Source organism: Cinclus cinclus, chromosome 32 (assembly GCF_963662255.1).
Source record: "Cinclus cinclus chromosome 32, bCinCin1.1, whole genome shotgun sequence".
Lineage (NCBI taxonomy): Eukaryota > Metazoa > Chordata > Aves > Passeriformes > Cinclidae > Cinclus > Cinclus cinclus.
This window is the reverse complement of record NC_085077.1, coordinates 868,346-892,711: the sequence shown is the minus strand read 5'-3', so window position 1 is coordinate 892,711 and position 24,366 is coordinate 868,346. Positions and strand designations below refer to the sequence as shown.

The following is a 24,366-nucleotide window of genomic DNA, read 5'->3' as shown; positions in this document are numbered from 1 at the left end:
GAGGAATGTAAAGGTTTGACCTCAGTGTGCCTTTTCTGGAGGGGTTTGGTGTCAAAAATCGCCTTTATGCGAGGGCAACAACCTCAAAATCACCTTTTCTGGAGGGGGTTGACCTCAAAAACCGCCTTATTTTGAGGGGGTTTGTCCTCAAAACCACCTTTTCTGAAGGGGTTTGGCCTCAAAAGTGCAAATTTTTCAGTGGCTTGACCTCAAAACCATTGATTTTTTGAGGGGAACAACCTCAAAGATGCATTTTTGGAGACATTTGACCACAAAAAGACCTGGTTTTGATGACCGGGGAAACGACATTAAGTAAGTGTCTGAGTGAGCACTTTGCTCCTTAAAAACCCTTCTTGGAGACCGCGCCTCAGGGATTGTTGGAAAATTACTCAGATTCAGCCAAAACTCCCCCAAAATCAGTGACCCCTGACTCTGAAAACAGCTGAACAAACGCTGAAGTGGCCGATTTTGGGGTGAAACGTGTCAGAATTGGTGTCAGAGCCCGGTGATGTCACAGGAAGGACACGACAGAACCAGGTCCAAACAGGCACTTTTTTATTGTTGGTCGCGACGCTGACGGAACCACACGGAGACTCCGGAGCGCCACAGCACTGTTAATGCCTCAAAAACACATGAAAAACGAGCATTTTCCTGTAAAACATCAGCCCTGCGGATTTTAGCATTTGTTTAAAGGATTTGGGGTTGTTTTCTTTGCCCGCACGACAATCTGGTTTGTAGGGACAGAAGCCACGTTTCTAGACATGGAAAAAAGCGCCGTTATTCCTAAATTTTGTCGTTTAATGCCTTGAACACAGAGCTTTGCCTTTGGAAGAAGGAACCCAGTCTTGGAGTGAAGCTTTTCCGGACACTGAATTCCCCCGGACAGCTGCCCTCGCTCTGACTTTTCCAAAACACACCCCCCCCTAAATTACAGGAATATTTCCCTCACTGTTCCTCATCACAGTCAGTTTTCACCTCTAAAATGCCACTTGGGTTCATTGGGAATAAAAATCCTTAATTCTCCTCAAATCCTGTGTTGCTGGGAGGCAGCCGAGCCAGCCTGGCTTCCCCAGGAACACATTTTCCCAAATTTCTTCCCTCCTTTACCATTTTTTCTTCCAGCCTTCCAAATTTCTGCTGGTTTTTGCCTTTTTAAGCAAATTAACCCACACCCAAAGGGTCAGAATTTAGGAGGAAAACAGCTGAAAATTGAGGAGTGAGAGGGAATTTGCCCCCAAGTCACACATTCTGAGCAGAAATAAAATCAAAACCACCCTGAAACCTGCACAGGGAGGGGGAAAACTGAATTAATCCAGAACCAGCATCAGGAGCTGCAAGACATGTGCTGGAGGTGCTGGAATGGCTGTAAGTGGAACAATGTCTGGTCATTATTCCCTGAATTATTCCCACTTATCCCAAACAGGGAGGATTTGCCTCCTTTTAGCTTCACTTGAACTTTTCTGTTGAGCTTTACTGTTAATTTTTTAGCTTTTTTTTTTTTTTACCTTTCTCTTCATTTTTCTGTCTTTCCCTTCACCTTTCTAGTTTCACCTTTTCCTTCATTTTTTTGGCTTCAATTTTCCCTTCCACTTCTCTGCCCACTGATCAGCTGCACTGAAAAACAAGGGGGGAAATGGGAAAACTTAGGAAATTTTTTTTTTTTTTAAATTAGGAAAATTACAGTGTTCGATTCCAGCTAGGGAAGCTCTGCCCGGCGGTGCCAAGAGAAACCACAACCTGCCCCCAAAAATTCACTGGGAAAGCTCCAAATAACCATAACTGAAAACATCCTGGAAAAGCAAAATATACAAAAGCCCCCAAAGCATCGGGTAATTCCACAGAAACGCCCCCTGGACAATACAAAACCTAAAGGTGGCAGGGGAATGGGGATAAAAAGAAGCCAAAGGGATCAATTCCACCAATTCCCAGAGCCAGGGCAGCACTGGGAGGGGGCAGATGGGACCCCCCCCCCAGCTTTTGGGAGCTGGAAATTGTCCCCCAAAGCCTTTGAGGGTTTCTTGTTTAACAAGTTAGCCCCCAAAAAAGCCCAGTTGCTGGTGGTGGCTCTGCTCCTGTGGCTGCATCCGGTCTCAGAGTTAGTTCTGTTACATTTTAGCTGAGTTAATTATATTTCAGAGTTAATTAACCCTTTTTCAGCTCAAATAATAAATCCCTTTTTTCCCTCCTGGCAGGAGGTGTTGGCTGCCACTGGCTTTGCTAAAATCACCCGGAATGAACCCAAAAACCCCCCCAGGTCCATCCACACCCCCTCCCCATGCTCTGGGGGGGTGTCCCAAAACCCCTTATGTAGGTGAAGCCTTCAGGAAGGGTTTTCCCTAAAAAGACAACTAAAGACAACTAGATCTTCCCTAAATAACTTTGGGGGAACAGATGCAGATGTTGGGGAGGAATCTGTGGAAGCTGCGGGTCCTCAAGAGGTGCAAGAACTGGGCAGAGCCTCCAGCCCCAAATTCCTTTCATAGCCCCCTCATTCCCCTCCACTTTCAGCCCCTGCAGCAGCTACAAAAGTACTGATTAGCTTATTCCTAAATTAATGAATTAATTAGTGCCCAAAACTTGGCTTTCAGGTATCAACAAAGGGCATCAAGGGATGGGAAATTATTCCAGCCCACCCCAGCTCTCCAGGCAGGAATGAAGAACAGTAATTCAGAGTTTAGGGGGGCCACGAGGAGAACACCCCACACCTCCCAGCTCGTTCGCGTGTCCCCTCGGCGCCCAGATCTGCTTGGATCCCCGGGGCACTGAGGAAAGGCCGAGCTCGGAGAGATTTACTGGGATCAACATGGCATCAAACACAGTTGAACTCCCTTGGGAGTCGCTGAGGTTTTGGGGTTTTGCCCCTGTCACAGCCCAGGGGTGGCACTGGCACAGAGCCCTGCAGCTTGTTAGTGGTGACAAGCTCATCGTCATCATCACCAGCGCAAGGATTTAAGGCCGAGTCCTCAACAATCCACGTTTTACCGACCCCCCCCCCCCCCACACCGTGAGGGGGAGGAATGGGTGGTCCAAGGTCCATGGAGGCGAATTCCACGTGGGACAGGCGGCGCTGGGCGTTCTGCAGACGCGGCGCTACGCGTCGGGCTGGCCTTTGTTGGTTTTCTTGAGCAGCTTCCTCAGGTTCTGTGACATGAAGTACGGCTTCTCTGCTGAGCCGTCGTTGCGTTCCAGGTCTTCCACTGCAAAGACAAATCCCCGGCCCCGCGGCGGGGGCAGATGTGGGGGTTGGTGTGATGGAAGCTCCTGGTATCATCTAACAGTGATTCCCAGATTAAATAAAGTCTCTGGGATCATCCTGGGATGGGGTTTTCTCCCTATGACACAGCAAACCAGGAATGGCCCACAGGGATTGAAAAGAAAAAGGAAATTCGAGTGTTTTGTTTCTCGGGGGGAAAACTGAAAACAGCCAAGGGCAGGCGGGACCCCCTCAGCTCTTGCCAGCAGCTCTGGAGCCAATGCAAAACAATTCCCCTCATTCCTGAGGCTGGAAAATCCTAGCCATGGAAAAAAACAACACCCCAGAACCAAACAAAGCCCCAAAGCCCCAGGCTTGCAATGCCCAGGGGGTGTTTTGAGAAGAATTTGGATCCTTTTGGGATGGATATGGGAGCATTAACATCATGGCTTTGTCCTGGGAGGATCTGCCTGGGAGCCTTAGCTGAGCCACAAGAGTCATTTTTTTAAATCTTGAGCATTTCTGGGCTGTCTGGAGGAGAGATCCCATCCCCTCCCTGCCTGGAGTGAAACCCTCTGAGTCCCACCAGCCACCAAGTCCCAGTGGCCACCGGAGATGGCTCCTGCCCCAAGTAATGGCTGGGACAGGGACAAGCTGGGCTAAAGCAGCAGGTGTGAAGCCAAAACTCTGCAATCTCGCCTGGAATCAAAATTCAAAATTTTGTGGTTTGCATAGAGATGGAGTGAGGAAATTGCAAGGAAAGAAGTGAGGAAAGGACAAGGAAAGTTTCGCTGCTCTTGGCCGAAGCAGACACAGAAGAAAAACCCAGAGACCAGTTTGGGGTGGGAGAACCCACTGGGGCCATCCCACAAAGTCCTGTCCTTCCACACCGGATCCCTCATGCCCTCCCTCATGAACAAAGATCTCTGCGTCAAAACCACGACGATCTCCAGGCACCGCGCACCTTGTCGGGTGCTACCGGGACCCCCGACCGACCCCAGCTGGGCTCTCTCGATGCAGGAACACTGATTTTTGGTGAGGGTCAGCACCCACCACCCTCGAAGGACTTCCAGGGGACAGAGCGGCACCGTGGGAGTCGCTGCTGGGGTCAGAGGGCCGGGAGGGTCCGCCCGGCGCTGCGCCCTAGCCTTGGCTATCGGCGCTTTTGGAAGGTTCTAGGTGCCCCTTCAGCAGGATCTCGCTGAGCTCGGGGGACATGTAGTAAGGCCTCTCCGGAGATCCATCGTTTCTCTCCAGATCTTCACCTTTTCCAGACCCCGGGAAGAAGTGGCCGTGAAAGGGAAGAGCGAAAAGCGGTGGAAGAGCCAGGGAGAGACAGGGCGGAGGCAGAGGATGGAGAATGTATGACCAGAGACACAGGAGGGGTGGAAAAGAAGGAAAATAGGGAGGGAAAAAAAGGTAAATTGAAGTTAGTTGTGGTTAATTCCACCGAGCCCGAAGCACCAAAAACAGAGGGAGAGATGCAGGAGCCCACGGACAGGATGGGGATCTCTGCTGGAGCAGGTGAGAACGCAGGTGAGGAGTCAGGAAAGGAAAAAGCGGGAGAAAACCACACAGAGGGACCCCGGGATTGGGAGCAAACCCCCAAACCGGACACTTGGGGGGGTAAGCCCAGTGGGAGAGGGGGTTTGTGCAGATACTCACAGAAGCAAAGGAAAAGGGTGTCCACGCACATGCCGTACACACTGAAGAAGCCGTGGGCAATGAGGTAGGAGCCCACGATCACCGTCTGGAAGAGACGCCGCACGCTGATGCCGTGGCCAGCAGAGAGCCCGGAGCCCCAGCCAGCAGCAGCAGGAGGAGGAGGAAAGTGCTGAATCCCACATTCCCCAGGGGAAGGAGGAGAAGTGAACAGGGCAGGACTGTTCGGAGCAGCCCGAGTGGGGACAAAAGGCCTCAGCCACCACTGGAGGGAGGCCAAAGTGGGCAGCGCAGGCGGGCGCGACGCCAGCAGCGACCAACAAAGGGCTCATTGCACCAGCGACCGGGAAAACACCTCCAACAAAGGAGGCCCTTGAGGCACCGCGTGTGGGGAGGGGTTGGTGTGGAGTCTTCTCCTGAAATCACCCTAAACTGAGAGGGCAGCTCACCAAAATTGGGACCCAGTAGTAATTCAGTGGCGGCGCCGTGTCCTGGACCAGCTTTATCCGATGGGTGAAGAAGAAGAAGGCAAGAATTCCTGGGAAAACAAGGGACGGACAAGGGTGGGCGAGACGGAAAACGGGGTGGAAAGGAGGAGCTTCACAGGAGGGGTGACTTGGGCAGAGCTTTTGGGACAGCACAAGCGGTGAGGGCAGCTGAGTGCCCCAAGGAGAAACTTCCAGAACCCAGCACTTACCCACACTTCCCACGATGAGGAGCTTCCCAAGGAAGAAGAGGAAATCCGTGACTTTATCTAACACGGCCACCCTGGAGACAAGAGAGGGATGAGCAGTTCCCGCAGAGGCAGCCAACGGCAAAGGGTCTCGGGTGGTTCCTGCAGGATCTCACCTGATGATGTTCCTCATCAGCAGGAAGAACGCGTTCCGGGCCGAGGTGCAGAAGTTGGTGCCGTAGATGGCAATCTGGGGCAGAAAAACCGGGCAGAGGAGAGAGAAACGGGGCTGCACTGAGTCCACCACCCTGGGTGAGGTGCAAATCCCACACCTTGGAAGTGGCATCTCATCCACTGCTGGGTCAGGCATCGCAATGAGCTGGAGCTGAATGCCCCCACCTGTAGCGGGTCTTCCCCAAAAGCCAACAGGATATGGCTGAGGTCAAGGTTTTCCAGGCAAACAGCCAGGAAATGCCACAAAGCCCCGAGTTCCCGATTCCCGGGGAAAGCTCCGAGCTGCCCCCACCCCACGGCAGCCCCAGCCCTTTGAGGGCGTTGGTTTTGGGTGACTCTCACCATGATGTAGGCGTTCCTGTTGAGGAACTTGATGAATTTTTCCAGGCACCAGAAGCAGCACTTGAGGCAGCTCAGGAGGAACTTGGCAAACTTGTTCTCAGCGGCTGGAGGGCGTGAGGAGAGGGGTCAACACCAAAGCCAGAAGGGCCGGATCTTCCAGCAGCCACTCTAAGCTCTCTTGTTGCCACAGTTCCCCCAACCCAAGCCCTGTTCTCAGCCCTCTGGGTGCACAGGGTGAGGCCCAGACTGCTCTTCCCACGCCCCCACCCGCTGTTGACGTTTCCTGATAAATGGTTGTAGGGCACAGAATTCCCTGGCACCGGGGGAAAGAGCCAGCAGCTACGGCACATCACTCGGCTCCTGCCCCAGGAAACACTTGCCAGAATTGTAGAACGATTTGGGTTGGAAGGGGCCTTGCAGCTCATCCCATCCCATCCCATCCCATCCCATCCCATCCCATCCCATCCCATCCCATCCCACCCCACTCAGGCCAACCCCACTTACCTCCCCATCCCCATCCCCAGCCCAGCAGCCCCGATACCTTTCAGCCGGTGGTCCAAGTACTCCAGGGTGACCCTGATCACCTGGACTATGGCCAGAACCAGCGAGCCAAAGGCCAGCGAGCCAGTGTGGTACCTAGGGATGGACCACCCCCATTAAAAAGGCACAACCTCCTGGAGTTCCCAGCCACCCTTGTGGGGACGGACGCACCGGAGCGCACGGCCAAAGGCGGAGAAGAGTGGGAAGGCCGGCATGTCGTCGGGCTTCTTGAAGGCCCAGTAGTAGGAGGCGAAGGCGCCTGCCAGCGTCACCTGGCCCAGCGCGATGACGAAGTTGGCCAGCCAGAAGAACATGAAGACATTGAAGAACTGCAGCACGATGAGGTACTTGTGATAGGCGGTCTCGCCGCCATAAAAGGCGAAGAGGCACTGGGCATCGGGGCACAGCTTGGTGATGTTGCTGGTGTTGAAGGTCTGGAGGGGACACAGGACAGCGCCGGTCAAGCCAGAGCGACCCCCATGGTCTCACCTCTGACAGGTTCTGAGCTTCCCGAGGCGCTCACCTCGGGCTTGCAGGTATGCCCAGAGAACGGGCACGCGGACTCATTGAACACCTTGTAAACAGCCTCGTTGGAGGTGGACAGGAAGCTGCGGGTCACTGTTAAGGATGGGCTGTTTTCCAAACCCAACCCTAAATCCAAACCAATCCATTCTCCCCAAGCTCCCACTGCTGCTCTTCTACCCTGGGCTGTGTTTTGGGTTAAACCTCAGATTTCAGATGGATTTGCAAGCGGATCTTGTTCTTGGGGAGACCTTGGGCTTCTGGGGAACAGGGATGCAGGGAAGGGGAAGAGGATGAGGAAAGGATACACAGCAGTGCTGGCCCAGTAGGCGATGCAGAGGCACAGCAGGAAGAAGGTGCACAGGGGGAACAGCAGCGACGACATGACATGACCGACGGCCCTGTGAGAAGACGGTTAAACCCCGGTTAAAGCCCGGTTAGACCCCAGTTAAACCACAGGGCGATGGGTGACAGAGGCGACAGGGACAGCCAGACCTGCTGGCCTCCTTGATGAGCGCGATGGCAATGAGGATCCTCTTGCGCAGGAAGATGAGCAGCAGGATGATCACCAGCTCCAGCACGCACAGGATGATCACTGGCAGGGGAAGGGGAGCCCAGGGCTCTGTGAGGGCCACCTTCACCTTCCTGAGAGCCACCTTCACCTTCCCCACGGCACCGGACACTCGTCCCAGGAACATCCAGCACCGCCCCATGGCTGGGCACCCAGCCAAGCCCCTCCTTCACACGGGAACAGCCCAAAAATCTGCCGTGACCACCCCTCCTTCCATGCCCCATCCTGGGTCCAATCCCAGCTCCAGAGGAGGACAAACACTTACTGAAGGCCAGCCACGTCTGCCGCAGGTGGAGGTAGACACGGAGGTCGGTCTGGAAGCCCAGATCCGCTAGGGACACGTCGGACCCAGCTTCTCCTTTCAACTTTGCGTATTCCATGTAGCAGTGAAAGATTCCTGCAGCAAAAAGCAAAAATTTGTTCTATTTGCATGGTAAAGGCGGAGCCGGATGTCGGCCAGGGAAGAGACGCCCAGAAGGACACAATATGAAACTTCTCCAATGCAAATCCCACTGGAAATAGGGAAAAGGCAATGGGGGAAAGGCAGGGAAGAGGCTCCCAGCTCCCTGCTCACCATATCCCAGCACCAGGATCACCATCACGATCATCACCCACACCATGATCCCGGCCAGGAAGCGCAACAGGACGATGAAGATGAGGCTGGCCACCATGGCAATGACGAGGCCTCTGTGGGAGGAAGGCAGGCGCGTGTCACCACCCTCCCACTGCGCCCCAAAAAACGTGAGAACCACGGCAGGGGTGAACGGGAGCCATGTCGCTGCTTGTGCTTTGCTTGATAAAAATTGTGAATTGTAAAATACCAAAACCCCTGAGTTTTGCCCCGTGCTCACATGATGATCCAGTACCAGGACACCGTGTAATCCTCAAAGATCTTCATGGCCAGCTGTCGGGTCTCCAGCACCACGTTGGCTTTTCTGCAAGGAACCAGGAAACGCCAATGGAGCTGGGGGAACCCCAAAACTGAGAAATCCCAACAGTTTTACACAGCAAATTCCCTGAGCTGTCCGCACTGTGCCTCCTTCACCGCCCTCCACTCCCATTTCCAACACGGGATTTTAGTGCAGGATTTCTCACACCTCAAACAGTGCTAACAAAGCAGCTCCTAACGAGGTGCATTGGCCTGGGACTCACTTGGCTCCTTCCAGCAGCTCGGTGACGTTCCTGCGGCGCCCCTGGCCATCATCGTAGGTGGTCTCGTTGCCCACCATGATGACGCCCTTCTTGGCCTGGATGGCTGGGAAGCATCTCCGTGCCACTGGTGAGACAGAAGGGACGGCTCAGCTGGGAAAACAGAAGCCCCAAACCCCCAAAGGCCCCTCGGAAAAATCCCGATGGAAGCCAGCAAATCCTTAACGAGCTCCTGGCTAATTGCGGACGTACGTGGGGTGCTGGGAATGAGCATGGCCGGACACTCCTTGTCCTTCAGCACCTCAACAGGACCCTGGGTGGGGACAACGAGCCAGACATCAGCACTCCGGGCAGGAACCACCCCACGGCACCGGCAACACCGACCCCACAACCCACCTTGAGCGGGTTCTTGAACTCGGGGGTGCAGAAATTCCTGTAATAATCCAGCGCTGCGGCGTTCCCGTGCGCCGTCAGGTACGTCATGTACCGGTCCGGGCATTTGCTGACACAGATCTGCACAGGAGGGGGACACGGGGAGGGGGCTGCAGGCCTAGATTCCGTGGGGGATTTGGGGAATGCTGTGTTTCAGAGAGGCTGGGCCGTACCTGTGTGGTCGGGCACTGGAATTCCAGCAGCACCAGCGGGCTGGCGCACTTGACGATGTCAAAGTAAAAAAGGAAAGGTTTTTTCCTGGAAAACAAACCAACGCCAGGTTTGGGGAAGCCCCCGCCACACTCCACGAGGAATTTGGGGTCTCTCCAGACCGGCACTCACTCGTTGGGGGTTCCCTGCTGCCCGCAGAACTGCCCGCGGCTGTCCGTGGGGTGGATCACCTTCCGGGGATCCCCGTGGGTCCAGGCTGGGGGACACAGGATGATGACGCCGTGGTCACCCCCCCTTGCAGCCCCCAGACCCCGCAGGGCCCCCCCTGAGCCCCCAGGACGTACCCACGACGCCGACCACCACGTAGCCCACGATGGCCACCACCAGCAGGACACAGCAGATGATGTCGGTGCAGCCCCTGCCAAAGGGGACAGGAAGGTTGGGGACCCTGGATTTGGGGACCACAGAACTGGGGACCCTAAATTTGTGGACCCTGGGGGGTTCTGCTTACCTGTCATAGATGGGACCTTTGAAAGTCGGGTCATACTTCTGTGGGGTTCCTGTGGAGAGGAAGAGGAATGGGAATGGCTGGGGCAGGAGGAAAGCACTCTTTATCCTCCTTGCCCCGAAGCAAGAAAAACCCAAAAGAACTTCCAAAAAAAATCCTCAGGATGGGGGGGAGAAACATCTCCAAACGCCCATTCCCTGCTGCGGATCCACTTCCCGGGCTTGGAAACAACGATTCCCATGGAAAAACTCATTTCCACAGGTGGCTCTGCCCAGAAAATGTCCCCAGGCGGCGGCAAGGAATTCTATGGCAACACCAGAGACACCAAATTCCATGGGAGCACCGAAGAGCTGCGGGGACAGAGCAGGGCTCCGGGGGGATTACCGGGGCTCGGAGGGGTCACCGGGGCTCGGGGTCACCGGGGGGGGTCGCACCGAGCCCCGGAGCAGCCCCGGCCCCGCCGCAGCCTCCCCGGCGCCGTGCCGCTGCTCCGCTTTATTTTTAGGGTGGGATTGGAGCCAGCGTGGGAGCGGCTCAGGGAAGGGGGAGCAGAGGATTTAGGGTGGATTTTTTTTTTTTTGGGGGGGGGGGTCACAGCAGCCCCGAGACAGGGACGTGTGTTTATTTTTTTTTTTTTTTTTGGGGGGGGGGGGTGCAGCCGAGTGCAGGGGACACGATTGTTTGGGATATTTTTGGGGGGGGTTTCTGGAGTTCGCTCCTTGCCGGTGGATCGATCTCCCCTCTCCGAACCCCCGTGAGCACCGGCCCGGGGTGGAGGGCGGGGGGGGAAGTCAGAACCAGAACCAGCAGCGATCCCGGGACCCCTCCCGGGCCGCCGATCCCAGAACCGCCGGATCCGGTTTGTCCCGACCCGCGGCGGCCGGGCCGGTTCTGCGCCTGCCGGGCAGGGCGGCCCCAAAAACCGCGGCCTCTCAAACCACCCCCCCCCCCAAAAATCGGGCACCCTTCCCCAGCCCCCCAAAACCGCGGGGCTTCCCCCTCGCACGGGGCGCGGCCGCTTTTGGTTTCGATTTCCTTCGCCTTTTACTGCCCCGTTTTCCGCCCATTTCGGGTTTGTTTTTCCGCCTTTCCCTGCGGCCGTTTGACTCCTTGCGCGCCGAGCCGCGGGACCCCGAAGCGCAGGAACCCCCAAAAGGTCCCCCCCAAACCGCGGTGGATCCCCAAAAGTGCCCCCAGCCCACAGCTGGCGGTGGCCCCCGACTCGCCGGGACTCGCCCCCGACCTCTGGAGAACCCTCAAAGGTTCCCCCGAGCCCCGGCAGCGCTTCTGACCCCCCAAAAATGCCCCCGAGCCCCCCGCCCCCGTTACCGTGTTTGCCGTAGTAGTTGTCCCCGTGTCCCCCCATCCCGGAGAGCGCCCCGAACCCCCCGGAGACGCCGCCGTTCCCGTCCCCGTCCGCTCCGGGCTGGGCTGGGCTGGGCTGGGCTGAACTGGGCTGAACTGGGCTGGGCTGGGTTGAGACGACCCCGCCTCCGTCACAGCCCCCCCCCCCCCCCCCCAAAATCCGCCCTCCGGGGAGAACTGGCTCAGTCTCCGGGTGGCAATGGGGGGAACGAGCTCAGGCACCGGAGAGAACCCGGGGTTACCGGCGAGTTCAGGCTCCAGTACCGGGAAGCACCGGGGCGCGGTCCGACCCCGCCGAACCCAGGGCAGAGGTTGGGACCGGGAGGAAAATGTGCGGTTCCATGTGGGAAAGGGCTCGGGGGCGGTGCCGCAGTTTCCATCCCCGGCCCGGTTGTGTTTGGGTGAATCAATCACCGTGAGCAGCGGCGGGATCCCGGTGCTAGGATCCCATAGGCCGCCGGTGATGTCAGGGCTGCGGGTCCCCCCCCACCTCCGCCCGGCGCTCCGGGAACAAAGACCGGGATGGGGGGGAGCCCCCGCCCGGAGAGAACGTGGGGTCCCGCCTCTTGGGGGGTCTCCGGAGGCCGCGGGTCCCCGGGAGGGGTCTCTCCCTCTGCCAGGACCTGCCGGGACCCCCGGCGGGGACAGCGGCTCCGGCCTCATCCCGAGACCCCCGACTTAGCCCGGAGCCCCCAAAAACTAGCTAGCCAACCCCCCCCCCCCCCCCATCAGCCCTGCATCCTCCCTGGGGGTGTCCCAGGGGATGGACGGGTCCCCAAGGCGGAGGTCCCCAAATGTGGGGGGTCCCTGAACCTGCGTGTCCTTAGATTGTGAGGGTTCTCAAACCCAGGGGCCCCAAAACCGGGGGGATCCGCAAGCCTGAAGGTTCTAAACCCCCAAACCTGGGCATTCCCTAAACCCGAGGAGCCCCGAGCCGGGGAGGGATCCCCAAAACCCTGAGGGTGCCCAAAATCTGCGAGTTCCCAAACCTGGGGGTCCCAACCCCGGGGGTTTGGGGGAGCACCGGGACGGGTGCGGGGGATGCTCGGTACCGTAATCGCTGTCCGGGTCCCTCCTGCCCGCGGGCCGATCCATGGCGGCGGCGGCGGCGGCTCTGGGCGGTTCCCCCGCCGCTTCCCCGGTACCCCCGGTGCCCCCCCGGTACCCCCGGGCTGTGGCTGCGGGCGGGGCGGCTCCAGGCTCGGGCCCCCCCCCCCCCCACTTCCCCGGCACCGACCCGCCCCCGGGGCCGGGCCCGGAGCTGTCCCGCCCCTCCCGGGACTCCGGTGGGACCGGAGGATGCGGGGGGGGGGGGGAGGGGGGGGGGGGGGAAATCCGGGGGTCTGGAGTTGCGGGAATTCTCCAGGGTGGGAGATCTGAGGGTACAGGGACCCCCCCGAGGGGGATCCGGGGGTCTGGGGGCTTCGTAGAGTGGGGAGGGGGGGTTGGGACACAGACACCCCCCCGGGAGGGGTCTGGGGGTGCGGGGACCCCCCAGAAGGGAGCGTGCAGGGGCACAGGGACCCTCCCGTGGGGGATCCGGGGGTCTGGGGGGTGCAGGGACCACCCAGGGTGGGGGATCTGATGGTGGGAGGGAGGGTGTGGAGACCCCTCATGTGGGGTCTGGGGGTGCAGCGACCCCCAGGGTGGGGAATACAGGAGTCAAGGGCCGCGGGGACCCCCCAGGAGGGAGAGTTAGAGGGTGCAGAGACGCCCCCCCCACCCAGAGTGGGGCCCCCACATATCCAGGGGTCCCAAACCCAACCCCTTGGAACCGTCCGGGGGTCCCACTCCATGTCCCCCACCCCAAAACTGCGGGGTTGGGCTGGAGGTGGCCCAAGCCCCCGTGGAGTGGCAGATCCTTGGGGTCCCCCCCGAGCTCCTGGGTGGGACCCCCACGGGGGGGGGGGGGGGGGGGGGAGCCGTGGGGCTGGCCCGTCCCCTTTAAGGCCCCACGCGCCCGTGGGCGCAGCCGCTCACCTGTGCAGGTGGCGGTGCCGGAGGTGGTGACGGTGCCGCGCTGGCGCCATGGCCGCCTCCGCCCTCTTCATTCTGGACCTCAAGGGGAAGGTGAGCCCCCCGCCACCAGCCTAAACCCCCCGGGGGACACCCGCCTGTCCCCTCTGTCCTTCAAGTCAGCCAAGGTCAGTGGCGGTGACCCCCGTGACCCCCAGGATTTTTTTTTTTGGGGGGGGGGGTGTGTTTTCTCCATGTGTGACCCCTTCCCCTCCGTGACCACCCTAAACCCTGCTGGGGTCACCCAGGTATCCGGGGTGGGGGACACCCACCTGTCCCCTCTGTCCTTGAAGGTCAACCAAGGTCAGTGGTGGTGACCCCCATGACCCCGAGGTGGGGTGAGCAGTCTGGGGGGGACTGTCCCCATTTCTGACACCTCTCCCCCCATCACCCCCCAGCCTCTGATCAGCCGCAACTACAAGGGGGATGTGGGGCTGGGGGAGATCGAGAACTTCATGGGGGTCCTGCTGCAGCGGGAGGAGGAGGGGACCCTCACCCCCGTCCTGACCTACGGCCACGTGCACTTCCTGTGGATCAAACACGCCAACCTGTACCGTATCCTTCCACAACCCCCTCCCCCGGGACCCTCCTGGTGCCCCCCTTTTCCTTAACCCCCCCCCCCTACAGTGGTGGCCACCACCAAGAAGAACGGGAACGCGTCCTTGGTCTTCTCCTTCCTCTACAAGGTGGTGGAGGTGAGCTGGGGGAGTCCCAGTGGGGATCTGGGGGGGTCAGGGTCACCTTAATTCAGGGTGGAGGTGACAGAGGTGCTGGGTGTCCCCTCCCAGGTGTTCTCTGAGTATTTCAAGGAGCTGGAGGAGGAAAGTATCCGCGACAACTTTGTCATCGTCTACGAGCTGCTGGATGAGCTGATGGACTTTGGCTTCCCGCAGACCACGGACAGCAAGATCCTGCAGGAGTGAGTGTGGGGAGGGGTCCCGGGGGGGCACCGGGGCCACCCAGAACCCCCCTGACGCCTCCAGCCCCTCAGGTACATCACCCAGGAGGGGAACAAGCTGGACACGGGGAAATCACGCGTGCCCACTACGGTGACCAACGCGGTGTCCTGGCGCTCTGAGGGCATCCGATACAAAAAGAACGAGGTGTTCATCGATGTCATCGAGTCTGTGAACCTGCTGGTGAGGGGACACAGGCAGGGGGGACAGGGGGGATGGGGATTGGGGTAGGAAGGGGTTTAGGGTGGGAAAGGGGTGAGGGTTGGGATGGGAAAGGGTTGGGGATTGGGGTGGGAAGGAGATGGGGGTTAGGGTGGGATGGGGATTGGGGTTGGACAGGGAGGGAGATTGGGGTGGGAAGGGAAGGAGTATTGGGGTGGGATTTGGTGAGGATGAGGATGACAGGTGATGGGGCTGGGGATGACGATGAGGATGGGGATGATGATGAGGATTGAGCCGGTGCCGGTTCTGAGCCAGGCCGTGCCCGCAGGTGAGCGCCAACGGCAGCGTGGTGCTCAGCGAGGTCGTGGGCACCATCAAGCTGAAGGTTTTCCTGTCGGGAATGCCCGAGCTGCGCCTGGGCCTCAACGATCGCGTCCTGTTCGAGCTGACGGGCCGTGAGTGCTGCGGGAGGGGGGCTCAGCCCCGTCCTCCTGCCCCTCCTGAGCCCCCCGCTCCCTTCCAGGGGGGAAGAACAAGTCGGTGGAGCTGGAGGACGTGAAGTTCCACCAGTGTGTCCGTCTGTCCCGCTTCGACAACGACCGCACCATCTCCTTCATCCCCCCTGATGGCGACTTTGAGCTCATGTCCTACCGCCTGCACACCCAGGTGGGGACACCTGTGGGGCTGGGACCCCCACCTGTGGGGCTGGGACCCCCACCTGGGGGTTGGAAACCAAGCCTGGCAGTCTGGGGCCACGGTCTGAAGGGCTGGGACCCTTTTCTGTGGGGCTGGGACCCCTCTCCACATAGCCAGCACCTCTGTCCGTGTGGCCAGGGTCCCTCCAGGGGTGATGGGGACCTCTGGGTGACCCCCAGGGGTGACCCCTGTGCCCCCCTCAGGTGAAGCCACTCATCTGGATCGAGTCCATCATCGAGAAATTCTCCCACAGCCGGGTGGAAATCATGGTCAAGGTGAGCCTAGGGACCCCCCCGCCCCTCAGGCACCCCCAGCCGGCCCTGACACCCCACCCCCGTTTATCCCCTGCAGGCCAAGGGCCAGTTCAAGAAGCAGTCGGTGGCCAACGGGGTGGAGATCGCCGTGCCCGTGCCCAGCGACGCCGACTCCCCCAAATTCAAGACCACGGTGGGGTCAGCCCGCTACCTCCCGGAGCGCAACGTGGTCATCTGGAGCATCAAATCCTTCCCCGTGAGCACCCCCCCCCCGCCCCCCAACCCCTGTCCCCCCACCCCGGGGTGTGCCCCGTGTCTCCCCCCCCCCCCCCCCAGTCCGGGGGTGGCCGCGGGGGTCTCCACGTGCCCGTGCGGGGTCGCAGGGGGGGAAGGAGCACCTGATGCGAGCTCACTTCGGGCTGCCCAGTGTGGAGAAGGAGGAGGAGGAGGGGCGGCCGCCCATCGCCGTGCGCTTCGAGATCCCCTATTTCACTGTCTCGGGCATCCAGGTACCCCGGGGGGAGCTGGGGAGGGGTCCCCGGGAGGCGCTGGAGTGTTGGGGAGAGGGTCCCAGAGGGTTTGGGAAGAGGAGAAGGGAGGGATGTGGGGGCTCTGCTCTGGGGGGTTTGGGGACAGCATCAGGGTGGGACAGGCAGTCTGTAGCGGTCTGGGGTGTCCAGAGGGGCATCCCGGGGGCTTTGGGGGAGACTCTGGGGGGCGCCGGGGCGTTTTTGGGGTGCCCGGGTTGGGGGGGTCATTGCCCGTGTGCCCCCCCCCAGGTGCGGTACATGAAGATCATCGAGAAAAGCGGGTACCAGGCACTGCCCTGGGTGCGCTACATCACCCAGAGCGGGGGTGAGTCATTTGGGGGACCCCCAAATTCCCCTGGGACCCCCAAATTCCACAGGGACCCCAGCTCGGGTCCCCCACCTCACCTCCTCTATCTCTCTCTCTTGCAGATTACCAGATCCGCACCAGCTGAGGGGGGACCCCATGGACCCCCCGGCCCCCCCGGACCTCTCCCCCGTGCCCACCTCCTCCTCTGCCCCAATAAAGATGGAGCTGAGCCCCCCTGTCCTGCTGCTCTGGGGGGGGAGTGAAAACAGACTGGGGGGAGCCTGGTTCCATTTTGGGGTCCCGGGAGGGAGGGGGGAAATCGAGGGATTTGGGGGTGCCAAAAACCCGGTGAGCCCCACCCGCTCCTTCTGGCGCCGTTGCCCATTTAAGAGCGAGAAGGGGCGGGGCTGACAGCCCGGGGAGGGGCGGGGTTCTCTTGTCACGTGGTGGCTGATCCGGAAGTGCCGGGCGGTCACGTGGGCGGCCATGGCGGAGCCCAAGCTCCGCGTGAACGCGGCGTTCGCGGAGCGCTACGGGCGGTACCGGCGGCGGGAGGAGCTGCAGCGCCGTGAGACACCGGGAACGGGACCGGGATCGGGGGGAGACGGGAGGGATCGGGCGGTACCGGCGGCGGGAGGAGCTGCAGCGCCGTGAGACACCGGGAACGGAACCGGGAACGGGACCGGGCCCGGGCCCGGAAGGGGACAACGGCACCGGGACTGGGGCTGCGGGCGGGCCGGTGCCCGGTGCTGACCGCCCCGGTGTCCACCGGCAGTGCGGGACCGCTATGGGGACACTGGGGACAGCGGCGACAGCGACAGCGACAGCTCCGAGTCCAGCGGGGACGACGTGGTGAGTTGGGGGGGACACGGGGGGTGCCGGGGTCCCCGTGACCCCCCTCCCCCTGACCTCCCCCGGCCCGCCAGGCCCTGGACCCCCGGGAGGAGCGGGAGTTCTACCGGACCCTGGCTCTGCTGAAGACCCGGGACCCCCGGATTTACCGGGAGGACACCACGTTCTACACCCGGGAAGGTACCGGGGCAGGGGCGACCCGAAATCCCGGGGTGGGGGTGGGTCTCCAAAACCCGCGGGGGCCCAAAACTCGTCCTGCACCTTGGCAGAATCCGAGGAGGAGGAGGAGGAGGATGAGGAAGGGGAGGAAGAGCGCCCGGCCAAACCGATGTTCCTGAAAGATTACGAGAGGAAGGTGGTGCTGGAGAAGGAAGGGTGAGGAGGGGGCGTTTGGGGAGGGGAGTTTGGGGGGCTTTTGGGGGTTTCTGAGCCCCTCCTGACCTTCCCCTCCCCATAGCAAATACGTGGATGAGGAGGATGAGGAGGATGAAGAGGCAGCAGCCAAGCGGAGGAAGGTGAGGGTGGGGGGGGAAGGTCTGATCCCCTCAGTCGCTCTGACCCCCCAAAATCCCTGTGACCCCCCACCCCCCGAAAAATTCCTTTTTTCTCCCTGCAGGTCGAGTCCTCCCAGAGCTACGCAGAGGAACAGCGGGCACTGAAGGAGAGGTGAGGGAGCCGTGGGGTTTTTGGGGGTCCTGGGGGGGCTCTGGGATTTTGGGGGGGGCTCTCAGAACCAGGGGCTGACCCTGGACCCTCCCCCTGCAGTTTCCGAGCCTTCGTGGCCGACAGTGAGGAGGAGGAGGAGGAGGAGGAAGGAGGGGCCCTGCTCCGGCCACGGATCCGATCTCAGAAGGAGAAGGTGAGGGGGGTTTTGGGATCCCGGGGGGTGTCGGGGGTCCCGGGAGGTTTTGGGGTCCCTCTCTGACCCCGTTTTCTCCCCAGGACCAGGAGGAGGAGCAGTACCTGCGCTGGCTGCGGGGCCAGGCCGAGGCCCCCCCGGAGCCGCTGCAGGACCTGGTGAGGGGCTGGGGGCTCTGGGGGGTGCTGGGTGGGGGGGTCCTGGAGGTGACCCCCAGCTCTGAACCCCTTTCCCCTCCCCCTGCACGCCCCCCCCCCAGGAGCCCCTGCAGAAGTTCTGGTCGGACCCGGCGCTGGAGCCGGGCGAGCGATTCCTGCGGGATTATCTCCTGGGCAACGGCTTCCGTGAGGAGGAGGAGGAGGAGGGGGATGAGGGGTGAGCGGGACCCCCAGACCCCTCCCTGTTACAACCTGACCCCCTCATGAACCCCCCAGAGCATTCCCACTCCCCCCCTGACCCTCCCCCGGCCCATCCAGAGCCTCCCTCCCCTCCCTGGAGGATTCCTCGGATGAGGGGGAGCAGTTCCTGGAGCGGCAGCAGGAATTCGAGCGCCGGCACAACTTCCGCTTCGAGGAGCCGGGAGCTGCTCAGGTGGGAGAAATGGGGAGTGGGGGAAAGGGGGTTGGGGGGCGGGGGGGCAGGAATTTGGGGTCAGGGAAAAGAATTAGGGGAGGGGGGAATGCTTAGGGGGTAGAAGGGGATTTGGGGGGCAGAACTCAGGGTGAAGTTTGGGACTCCTGGATCCGTTCCCCGCCCAGATGCAGACGTTCCCACACCACACACCCAGTTTTGGGGGTGCAGATTTTGGGGCAGTTGTGGGGGGTCACTGACCCTTTTTCCCCTCCCCAGATCCAGACTTTCCCACGCCAAATCCCCACCTCGGTGCGGCGCCGGGACGAGCGGCGCAAGGAGAAGCGGGAGCAGATCCGGGAGAGGAAGAAGAAGGTGAGGAAGATCTGGGGGGGGGGGGGTGGGGTTTAGGGTGTCCTGAACTGCTCCCCACGCTCCCCCTCACCCCTTTTTTTGCCCCCCAGGAGCGGGCACGGCGCCGGGAGGAGCTGAAGCAGCTGAAGAACCTGAAACGGGAGGAATTGGCCGCCCGGATCGCCCGGATCCGCGACGCCTCCGGCTCCGACGCCTTCGGCCTCAGCCACTCCCTGCTCCAGGAGGATTTTGATCCTGCCCACCACGATCGGCTCATGGCTGTGGGTGTCCCCTCCCGAGCCCCCCCAGACCCTCCCGTGCCCCCCAGTCCCGCTCATCCTCCTTTTCTCCCCACAGGAGTGGTTTGGAGAGGAATATTATGGCCGGGGGGAGGAGGAGAAGCCGCAGTTTGAGGAGGAGGAGGGACTGGATGGTGAGTGGGGGGTCCCGGGGGGGGTCCCCAGTGTGTCACCCACTGGTCCTGGTGTCACTGTGCACCCCCTGTTCCTGCAGATGATTGGAACTGGGACTCCTGGACGGGGCGGGAAGAGGAGGAGTCCCAGACGGAGCCGCACTGCGAGGACCCCGATTTTGTGGTGAGGAGGAAGAGGAGGAGACTCCTCCTCAGAATGAGACTCCCTCCTGAAGCTGTGACCCCCCCCACCCCTTGGAATGAACCCCCTCCAGAGCTGAGGCCGGGCAGAGCTCAGCACAGGGACGGGGGTCCCGGGTCAGGGATGGGGGTCTCGGGTCAGGGATGGGGGTCCCGCCCCCTCCCCATTGACCCCTCCCCCACAGATGGACGCCGATTACGTCCCCGAGCCCCCCCCAGCCCAGGCCCCCCCCGAGGTTTCCTTTGGGAAGAAGCGTCGGAAAACGCGGTTCCGGGAGGCCCTGGAGAGGGAGAAGCCCCCGTTCGACCCCGGTGAGCAACAGCACCCCAAATCCCTGAGAACCCCCAAAATCCTGGTCCCACCCCTCAATCCCCACAACCCCCAAACCCCTGTGTCCCCTCCCCAAACCCCTCCTGGCACCCTCAAAATCCCTCTGTGCCCCATTAGACCCCGCCAGGACCCCCCAAACCTCCCCCTCCCCGCAGCCTCCGGCCCCTTCGAGCAGTACCTGGACGAGTTCTACGGCCTCGACTTCGAGGACATGATCGGGGACCTCCCCTGTCGCTTCAAGTACCGCCGGGTCCTGCCCTGCGACTTCGGCCTCACCACGGACGAGGTAAAACCTCCCCCCGGGACCCCTCCTGGGGGTGCTGGGACCCTCCCCAAAACCTTTCCCCTCTCCTCTCTGCCCAACCCCTCCCCAGATTTTGGCAGCTGATGACAAAGAGCTGAACCGCTGGTGCTCCCTGCGCAAGACCTGCATGTACCGGTGAGGGGAGGGGGGCTCTGGGGTGGGGGGGGGGGGGGGGGGTCCTGAGTGCTTCCCCAGGATTTTGGAGGGGCTCATGGACTCCCCCCGACTCGCAGCTCGGAGCAGGAGGAGCGGCAGGACCAGGCCAATTACAGCCGGAGGGCGCAGAACCTCGGCAAGAAGCACCAGATCCTCAGATCCCTCGCGGCTGAGTACGGGGTGGGGGAGTCTTGGGAAGGTTTTTGGGGTGTTCGCACCCCCGACGCCCCCCCCCATCATCATCATCCCCCCTTCCCCCACAGCCCCCAGGAGCCGGAGGTGGCGCCGGCGAAGCCGAAATTTGGGAAAAAGCGCCGGGAGAAGAGGAAGCGTCTGGAGGAGGCGGGAAAAGGGGAGTCTCCAGAAGCTCCCCCCACGACCCCCCAAAATCTCGGGGCTCCCCGGCGCCGGGGGGGGGCTCCCCTGGGCGCTGCCGTGCGCTTGGGGGGCCGGGAGTTCAGCGGGAAGAGGCTGGAAGCCTTCGGCCTCAACCCCCGCAGGCTCCGGTTCCGGCAGCTCCGGAGGCAGCAGGGAAAGGAGCGGGGGGTGAAACCCGGGGAGCCCCCGGAGAAACCTCAAAAGAAACCCGGGAACACCGGGAAGAATCCTGGGAAAACAGCAGGCGTCAATGGGAAAAAACAGAAACGCAGGAAAAAAGCCCCAACCTCCGAGAAGAACACCTGAAACCTTTGGAAAAACACCAGAACCGGCTGGAAAAACTCCAGAACTTCTGGAGAAACACCAGAACCCCTCAGAAAAACCCCGGAACCCCTTGGGAAAGCACAGGAACGCTGAGCTCGATTCAAGTTCTCTTTATTTGGGGGGGGGGGGGGGGGGGGAACGTGGTCGGGGGGGGTCCTGAGTGGAGCAATAAATAACCCCCCCCCCCCCACCCTGAGCAGCCTCTGACAGTGAATGGGGGGCTCCCGGGAATTTGAGTGGGGGGGTCCCGGGGTGGAGGAGGAGCAGTAGTGACCCAAAACAGCCCCAATTTGAGGGGGGGGGGGATGTGCCAGCTGCACATCCCGGGGCTGATCCAGTGTTTGGGGGGGGGGGGGGGGGGGGGGCTCAGAGGAAAACGAACTCGTCCGAGTTGGGTTTTTTGGGGCGTTTCCCCCGGCGGGGGAGGGGAGGGGGCGGCCCGGGGGGGGGATCCAGGGCCTGGTCCTGAGCGTGACCCTCGGCCAGCGTGAAGATGGGATAACGTCCCGGAGCCGAGGGGGGGGCCAGCACCTGGAAAAGGAGGGGTTAACACCGAGAAAAGGGGGGGGGACAGGAACAGGATACCCCAGACGCCCCCCCCCCCAATAGGACTCACCTGGGCCCCCCCCCCAATAGGACTCACCTGGGCCAGGTCCCCCCAGAGCTGCTCCAGCTCTGTCCCGCCGGCGTAGAAGCCGAAGGTGCAGCTGGGATCCATCTTCCCAAAGGTCATTTTCCGTGGAAAGCAGCAGTGGAAGGACTTTGGGGGGGGGGTCACAACCCACTGATCCCCCCCCCAACCCCTCCCCCAGACCTCGTTTTCTTGGGGGGGGCACCCACCTGGACGGGAAGTTCTCCGGGGCCGTGTCCACGCAGGGCTGGCAGAGGTGCGGGTCCAGGTAGAGCAGGGAATCACCTGGGGGCGGGGGGGGGGGAGGAGGGGGGCACGGAGAGGTTGGGGACCCTCGGGGACCCCCCCGGGACACCCCTCCCGCGGGATCGGTACCTTGGAAGCCGAGGAAGAAGAGCGAGTGCCGCGGCTTTCCGCCGATGATGCCGAGACAGGAGCGGAGCTGCAGCAGCTCTGGGGAGGGGAGGGTGGGGACACGCGGTGGAACCGGGACCGGGAATGGAACCGGGAATGGCACCGGGATCGCCCCCAGACCCACCTTGACACACTCCACGTACACGGGGTTCAGGCTCTCGCCCCCCAATCGCGCCGGGCACCAGCAGGACGAGCCCGCGGCGCTGCCCCGGCTCCGGGGTCCCGTGTCCCGGTGCTCCCGGTCCCGGTGCTCCCGGTCCCGGTGCTCTCTGTCCCGGTGGTCCCGGTCCCGCTGTGCCCCTCTCGGGGTCACCCCACACCAACCTGGCCGCGTCCCCTTTGTAAACTGCAAAAAAAGGGGAGGGGGCTGCTCATTCCCAACCTCCCCAAAAGCCCCCTGGATCACCTCAATCCCTCCAAACCGGACCCTTCCCCCAGATTCGGGGAGGGGTCCCCCCGTACCGGTGCAATCCTGGGCCACGTAGACGGCGAGCCCGGGGGGTCTCCGTGCAGGATTCCACGGCCCCCCTGAGCGGGACGGGATCGGTGGGTCGGGGGGGGGGGACCCGGCATCCCCCCCACCCCCCCCCCCCCCCCCAGCCCCACGGGGGTCCCCCCGAGCCCCCCCGGCCCCGCTCACCGCAGCAGGTGGGCGGCGATGGCGGGACCGAACCAGTCCCCGGCGCTCTTGCCGAACTCCCGGCCCAGCTCCACGAGCCGGTGGATCCCGAACGGGGCTCGGGGGTGGTCGGAGAACCAGGACACGATGGCTCGGTGCCGCTGCTCCGCGTCCCGGGGGGGACCCGGGAGGGGTCGTGTCCGTCCCGAGGGGTCCCGGGCCCGTCCCGGGGGGTCCCGTGTCCCCCTGGAGGACTCCGTGTCCATCCTGGGGGGTCCCTGTCCGTTCTGGGGGGGTCGCGTCCATCCTGGAGGGTCCTGGGTACATCCCGGGGGTTCCCGGGATCCAGCGCCCGTCCTGGGGGATCCGTGTCCATCCCGGGGGACCCTTGGTCCATCCCGGGGGGGCCGTGTCCGTCCCGGGGGGTCGCGGCTCCTACGGGACCCCCCCAGTTCCAATTCCAGCAGCGCCTCCGGCCACATCCAGTCTGGAACGGAGGGTAGGGGGAGAGGTTCAGGAGCGCCCCCACGGTTCGGGGATCTCTGTCCCGGTTCGGGGATCTCTGTCCCGGTTCGGGGGTCTCTGTCCCGGTTCGGGGGTCCCTTACCCCGGCCCAGCAGGTGCAGCAGCAGCCCCTGGCCCAGCAGCATCTGAGCGCTGCGCAGGGTGCAGCCCCAGCCGCAGTCCGTGGTGCGGGGGGTCCCGGGCAGCGCCGGGAATCCGCTGCGGTACGTGAGCCACAACCGGGAGCAGAAATCCCACCGGAACCGCGCCAGCTCCTCTGGGGTGGGGGGAGAGAGGCTGTGGGAGACCCCCGGGACCTGAGAACCCCCTGGGAACATCCTCAAACCCCCCCAGAGATAATCCTGAGAGCCCCCCCGCCCCAGACCGCCCTGAGACTCCCGGGACCACCCTGAGACCCCCCCGAGCCGCCCCCGCAGCCCCCCGGGGTCCCGCTCACCCCCGTTCCCCGGTTCGTAGACCCTCCCCAGCAGGTACAGGGGGTCCCGCGGGCTGAAGTGGGGCCGCGGCCGCAGCGTCCAGCCTGGGGGGGGAGAAAAGAGGGGGGTCAGAGGGGACCCCCGAATCACCCCACGGGACCCCCATCCCGGGACACCCCCGCCCCATCCCCGCGTCCCGGGAACCGGCATCCCACCGACCCGAGAGCCCCGGGACCCCGTCCCGCTGCCCGGTGTTCCGGTATCCCGGTGTTCCGTTCCCGTATCCCGTTCCCCTTGTCCCGTTCCCGGTGTTCCCGGTGTTCCCGGTGTTCCCGGTGTCCCGTTCCCACCGTATTTGACGCTGTTCCAGGCCGCGAGGACTCGGCCCCGCACGCGCTGCCCGCCCCGCTCGGCCCCGGGGGGAGGTCCCGGTGCCGGTCCCGGTCCCGGTCCCGGGGGGGGTCCCGGTCCCTCCCCCCCCCCGCTCATGGCGGCGGAGGCGGCGCGCGGGGGGCGGGGCCGGGAGAGGGCGTGGTCAGAACATACTGTCAGTGCGAGTGGGCGGGGTTATGCAAATCGCAACAATGTGGGCGTGGTCATAGGTAGTGGGCGGGGCCTGGAGCCGAGACCCCAGAACTGGGGGGGGGGGGGGGGGAGGACGGGGACATTTCGGGGTCACTTTGGGGGTCCCACGGGTGGTCTCAGGGAGATTTTGGGATCCCAGGACCCTCCACCCC

General features: G+C 62.3%; 4 protein-coding genes across 6 annotated transcripts; 2 read left to right on the top strand and 2 right to left on the bottom strand.

The window, feature by feature from the left end:
- Positions 1–533: 533 nt before the first annotated feature.
- Positions 534–11,410, bottom strand: SLC44A2 (solute carrier family 44 member 2 (CTL2 blood group)). 2 transcript variants are annotated; one of them, XM_062511828.1, is made up of 22 exons: positions 11,327–11,376; positions 10,001–10,049; positions 9,834–9,907; positions 9,661–9,745; positions 9,492–9,576; positions 9,283–9,399; positions 9,139–9,199; positions 8,890–9,013; positions 8,589–8,672; positions 8,312–8,424; positions 8,003–8,134; positions 7,662–7,761; positions 7,475–7,567; positions 7,168–7,252; positions 6,816–7,078; positions 6,646–6,740; positions 6,105–6,208; positions 5,705–5,778; positions 5,553–5,623; positions 5,305–5,393; positions 4,859–4,943; positions 534–3,197 (listed from the first exon to the last, which is right to left on the bottom strand). In XM_062511828.1, exons 1-22 carry the CDS (start codon positions 11,361–11,363, stop codon positions 3,091–3,093), a joined length of 2,127 nt encoding a protein of 708 aa, XP_062367812.1. In that variant the 5' UTR covers positions 11,364–11,376; the 3' UTR covers positions 534–3,090. The 2 variants fall into 2 exon arrangements, with proteins under 2 accessions (XP_062367812.1, XP_062367811.1); XM_062511827.1 differs by lacking the exon at positions 534–3,197 and adding an exon at positions 3,822–4,458 and having other exon boundaries at positions 11,327–11,410.
- Positions 11,411–13,390: 1,980 nt separating this feature from the next.
- On the top strand, positions 13,391–16,519 carry AP1M2 (adaptor related protein complex 1 subunit mu 2). Of its 2 annotated transcripts, none has more exons than XM_062511855.1 (12): positions 13,391–13,432; positions 13,777–13,933; positions 14,006–14,073; positions 14,167–14,297; positions 14,370–14,517; positions 14,825–14,951; positions 15,020–15,162; positions 15,396–15,467; positions 15,544–15,702; positions 15,830–15,955; positions 16,226–16,301; positions 16,406–16,519. In XM_062511855.1, the coding sequence occupies exons 1-12, from the start codon at positions 13,391–13,393 to the stop codon at positions 16,426–16,428; spliced, it is 1,272 nt and encodes a 423-aa protein (XP_062367839.1). In that variant the 3' UTR covers positions 16,429–16,519. The 2 variants fall into 2 exon arrangements, with proteins under 2 accessions (XP_062367839.1, XP_062367840.1); XM_062511856.1 differs by having other exon boundaries at positions 15,002–15,162.
- Positions 16,520–16,760: 241 nt separating this feature from the next.
- KRI1 (KRI1 homolog) lies at positions 16,761–21,124 on the top strand. The gene is made up of 19 exons (XM_062511826.1): positions 16,761–16,851; positions 17,059–17,135; positions 17,210–17,315; positions 17,405–17,510; positions 17,593–17,650; positions 17,752–17,801; positions 17,901–17,994; positions 18,078–18,152; positions 18,254–18,369; positions 18,471–18,585; positions 18,844–18,939; positions 19,029–19,199; positions 19,276–19,351; positions 19,432–19,514; positions 19,717–19,843; positions 20,018–20,148; positions 20,237–20,301; positions 20,400–20,495; positions 20,586–21,124. The coding sequence occupies exons 1-19, from the start codon at positions 16,770–16,772 to the stop codon at positions 21,004–21,006; spliced, it is 2,145 nt and encodes a 714-aa protein (XP_062367810.1). The 5' UTR covers positions 16,761–16,769; the 3' UTR covers positions 21,007–21,124.
- Positions 21,125–21,246: 122 nt separating this feature from the next.
- Positions 21,247–24,134, bottom strand: ATG4D (autophagy related 4D cysteine peptidase). Its single transcript, XM_062511848.1, is given in 12 exon segments — positions 21,247–21,555; positions 21,668–21,784; positions 21,861–21,940; positions 22,031–22,108; positions 22,190–22,272; positions 22,388–22,415; positions 22,532–22,562; positions 22,564–22,597; positions 22,710–23,175; positions 23,296–23,469; positions 23,650–23,733; positions 23,980–24,134. Coding segments are annotated over 12 exon segments (1,479 nt in total). The 5' UTR covers positions 24,119–24,134; the 3' UTR covers positions 21,247–21,390.
- Between the last annotated feature and the right edge of the window lie 232 nt (positions 24,135–24,366).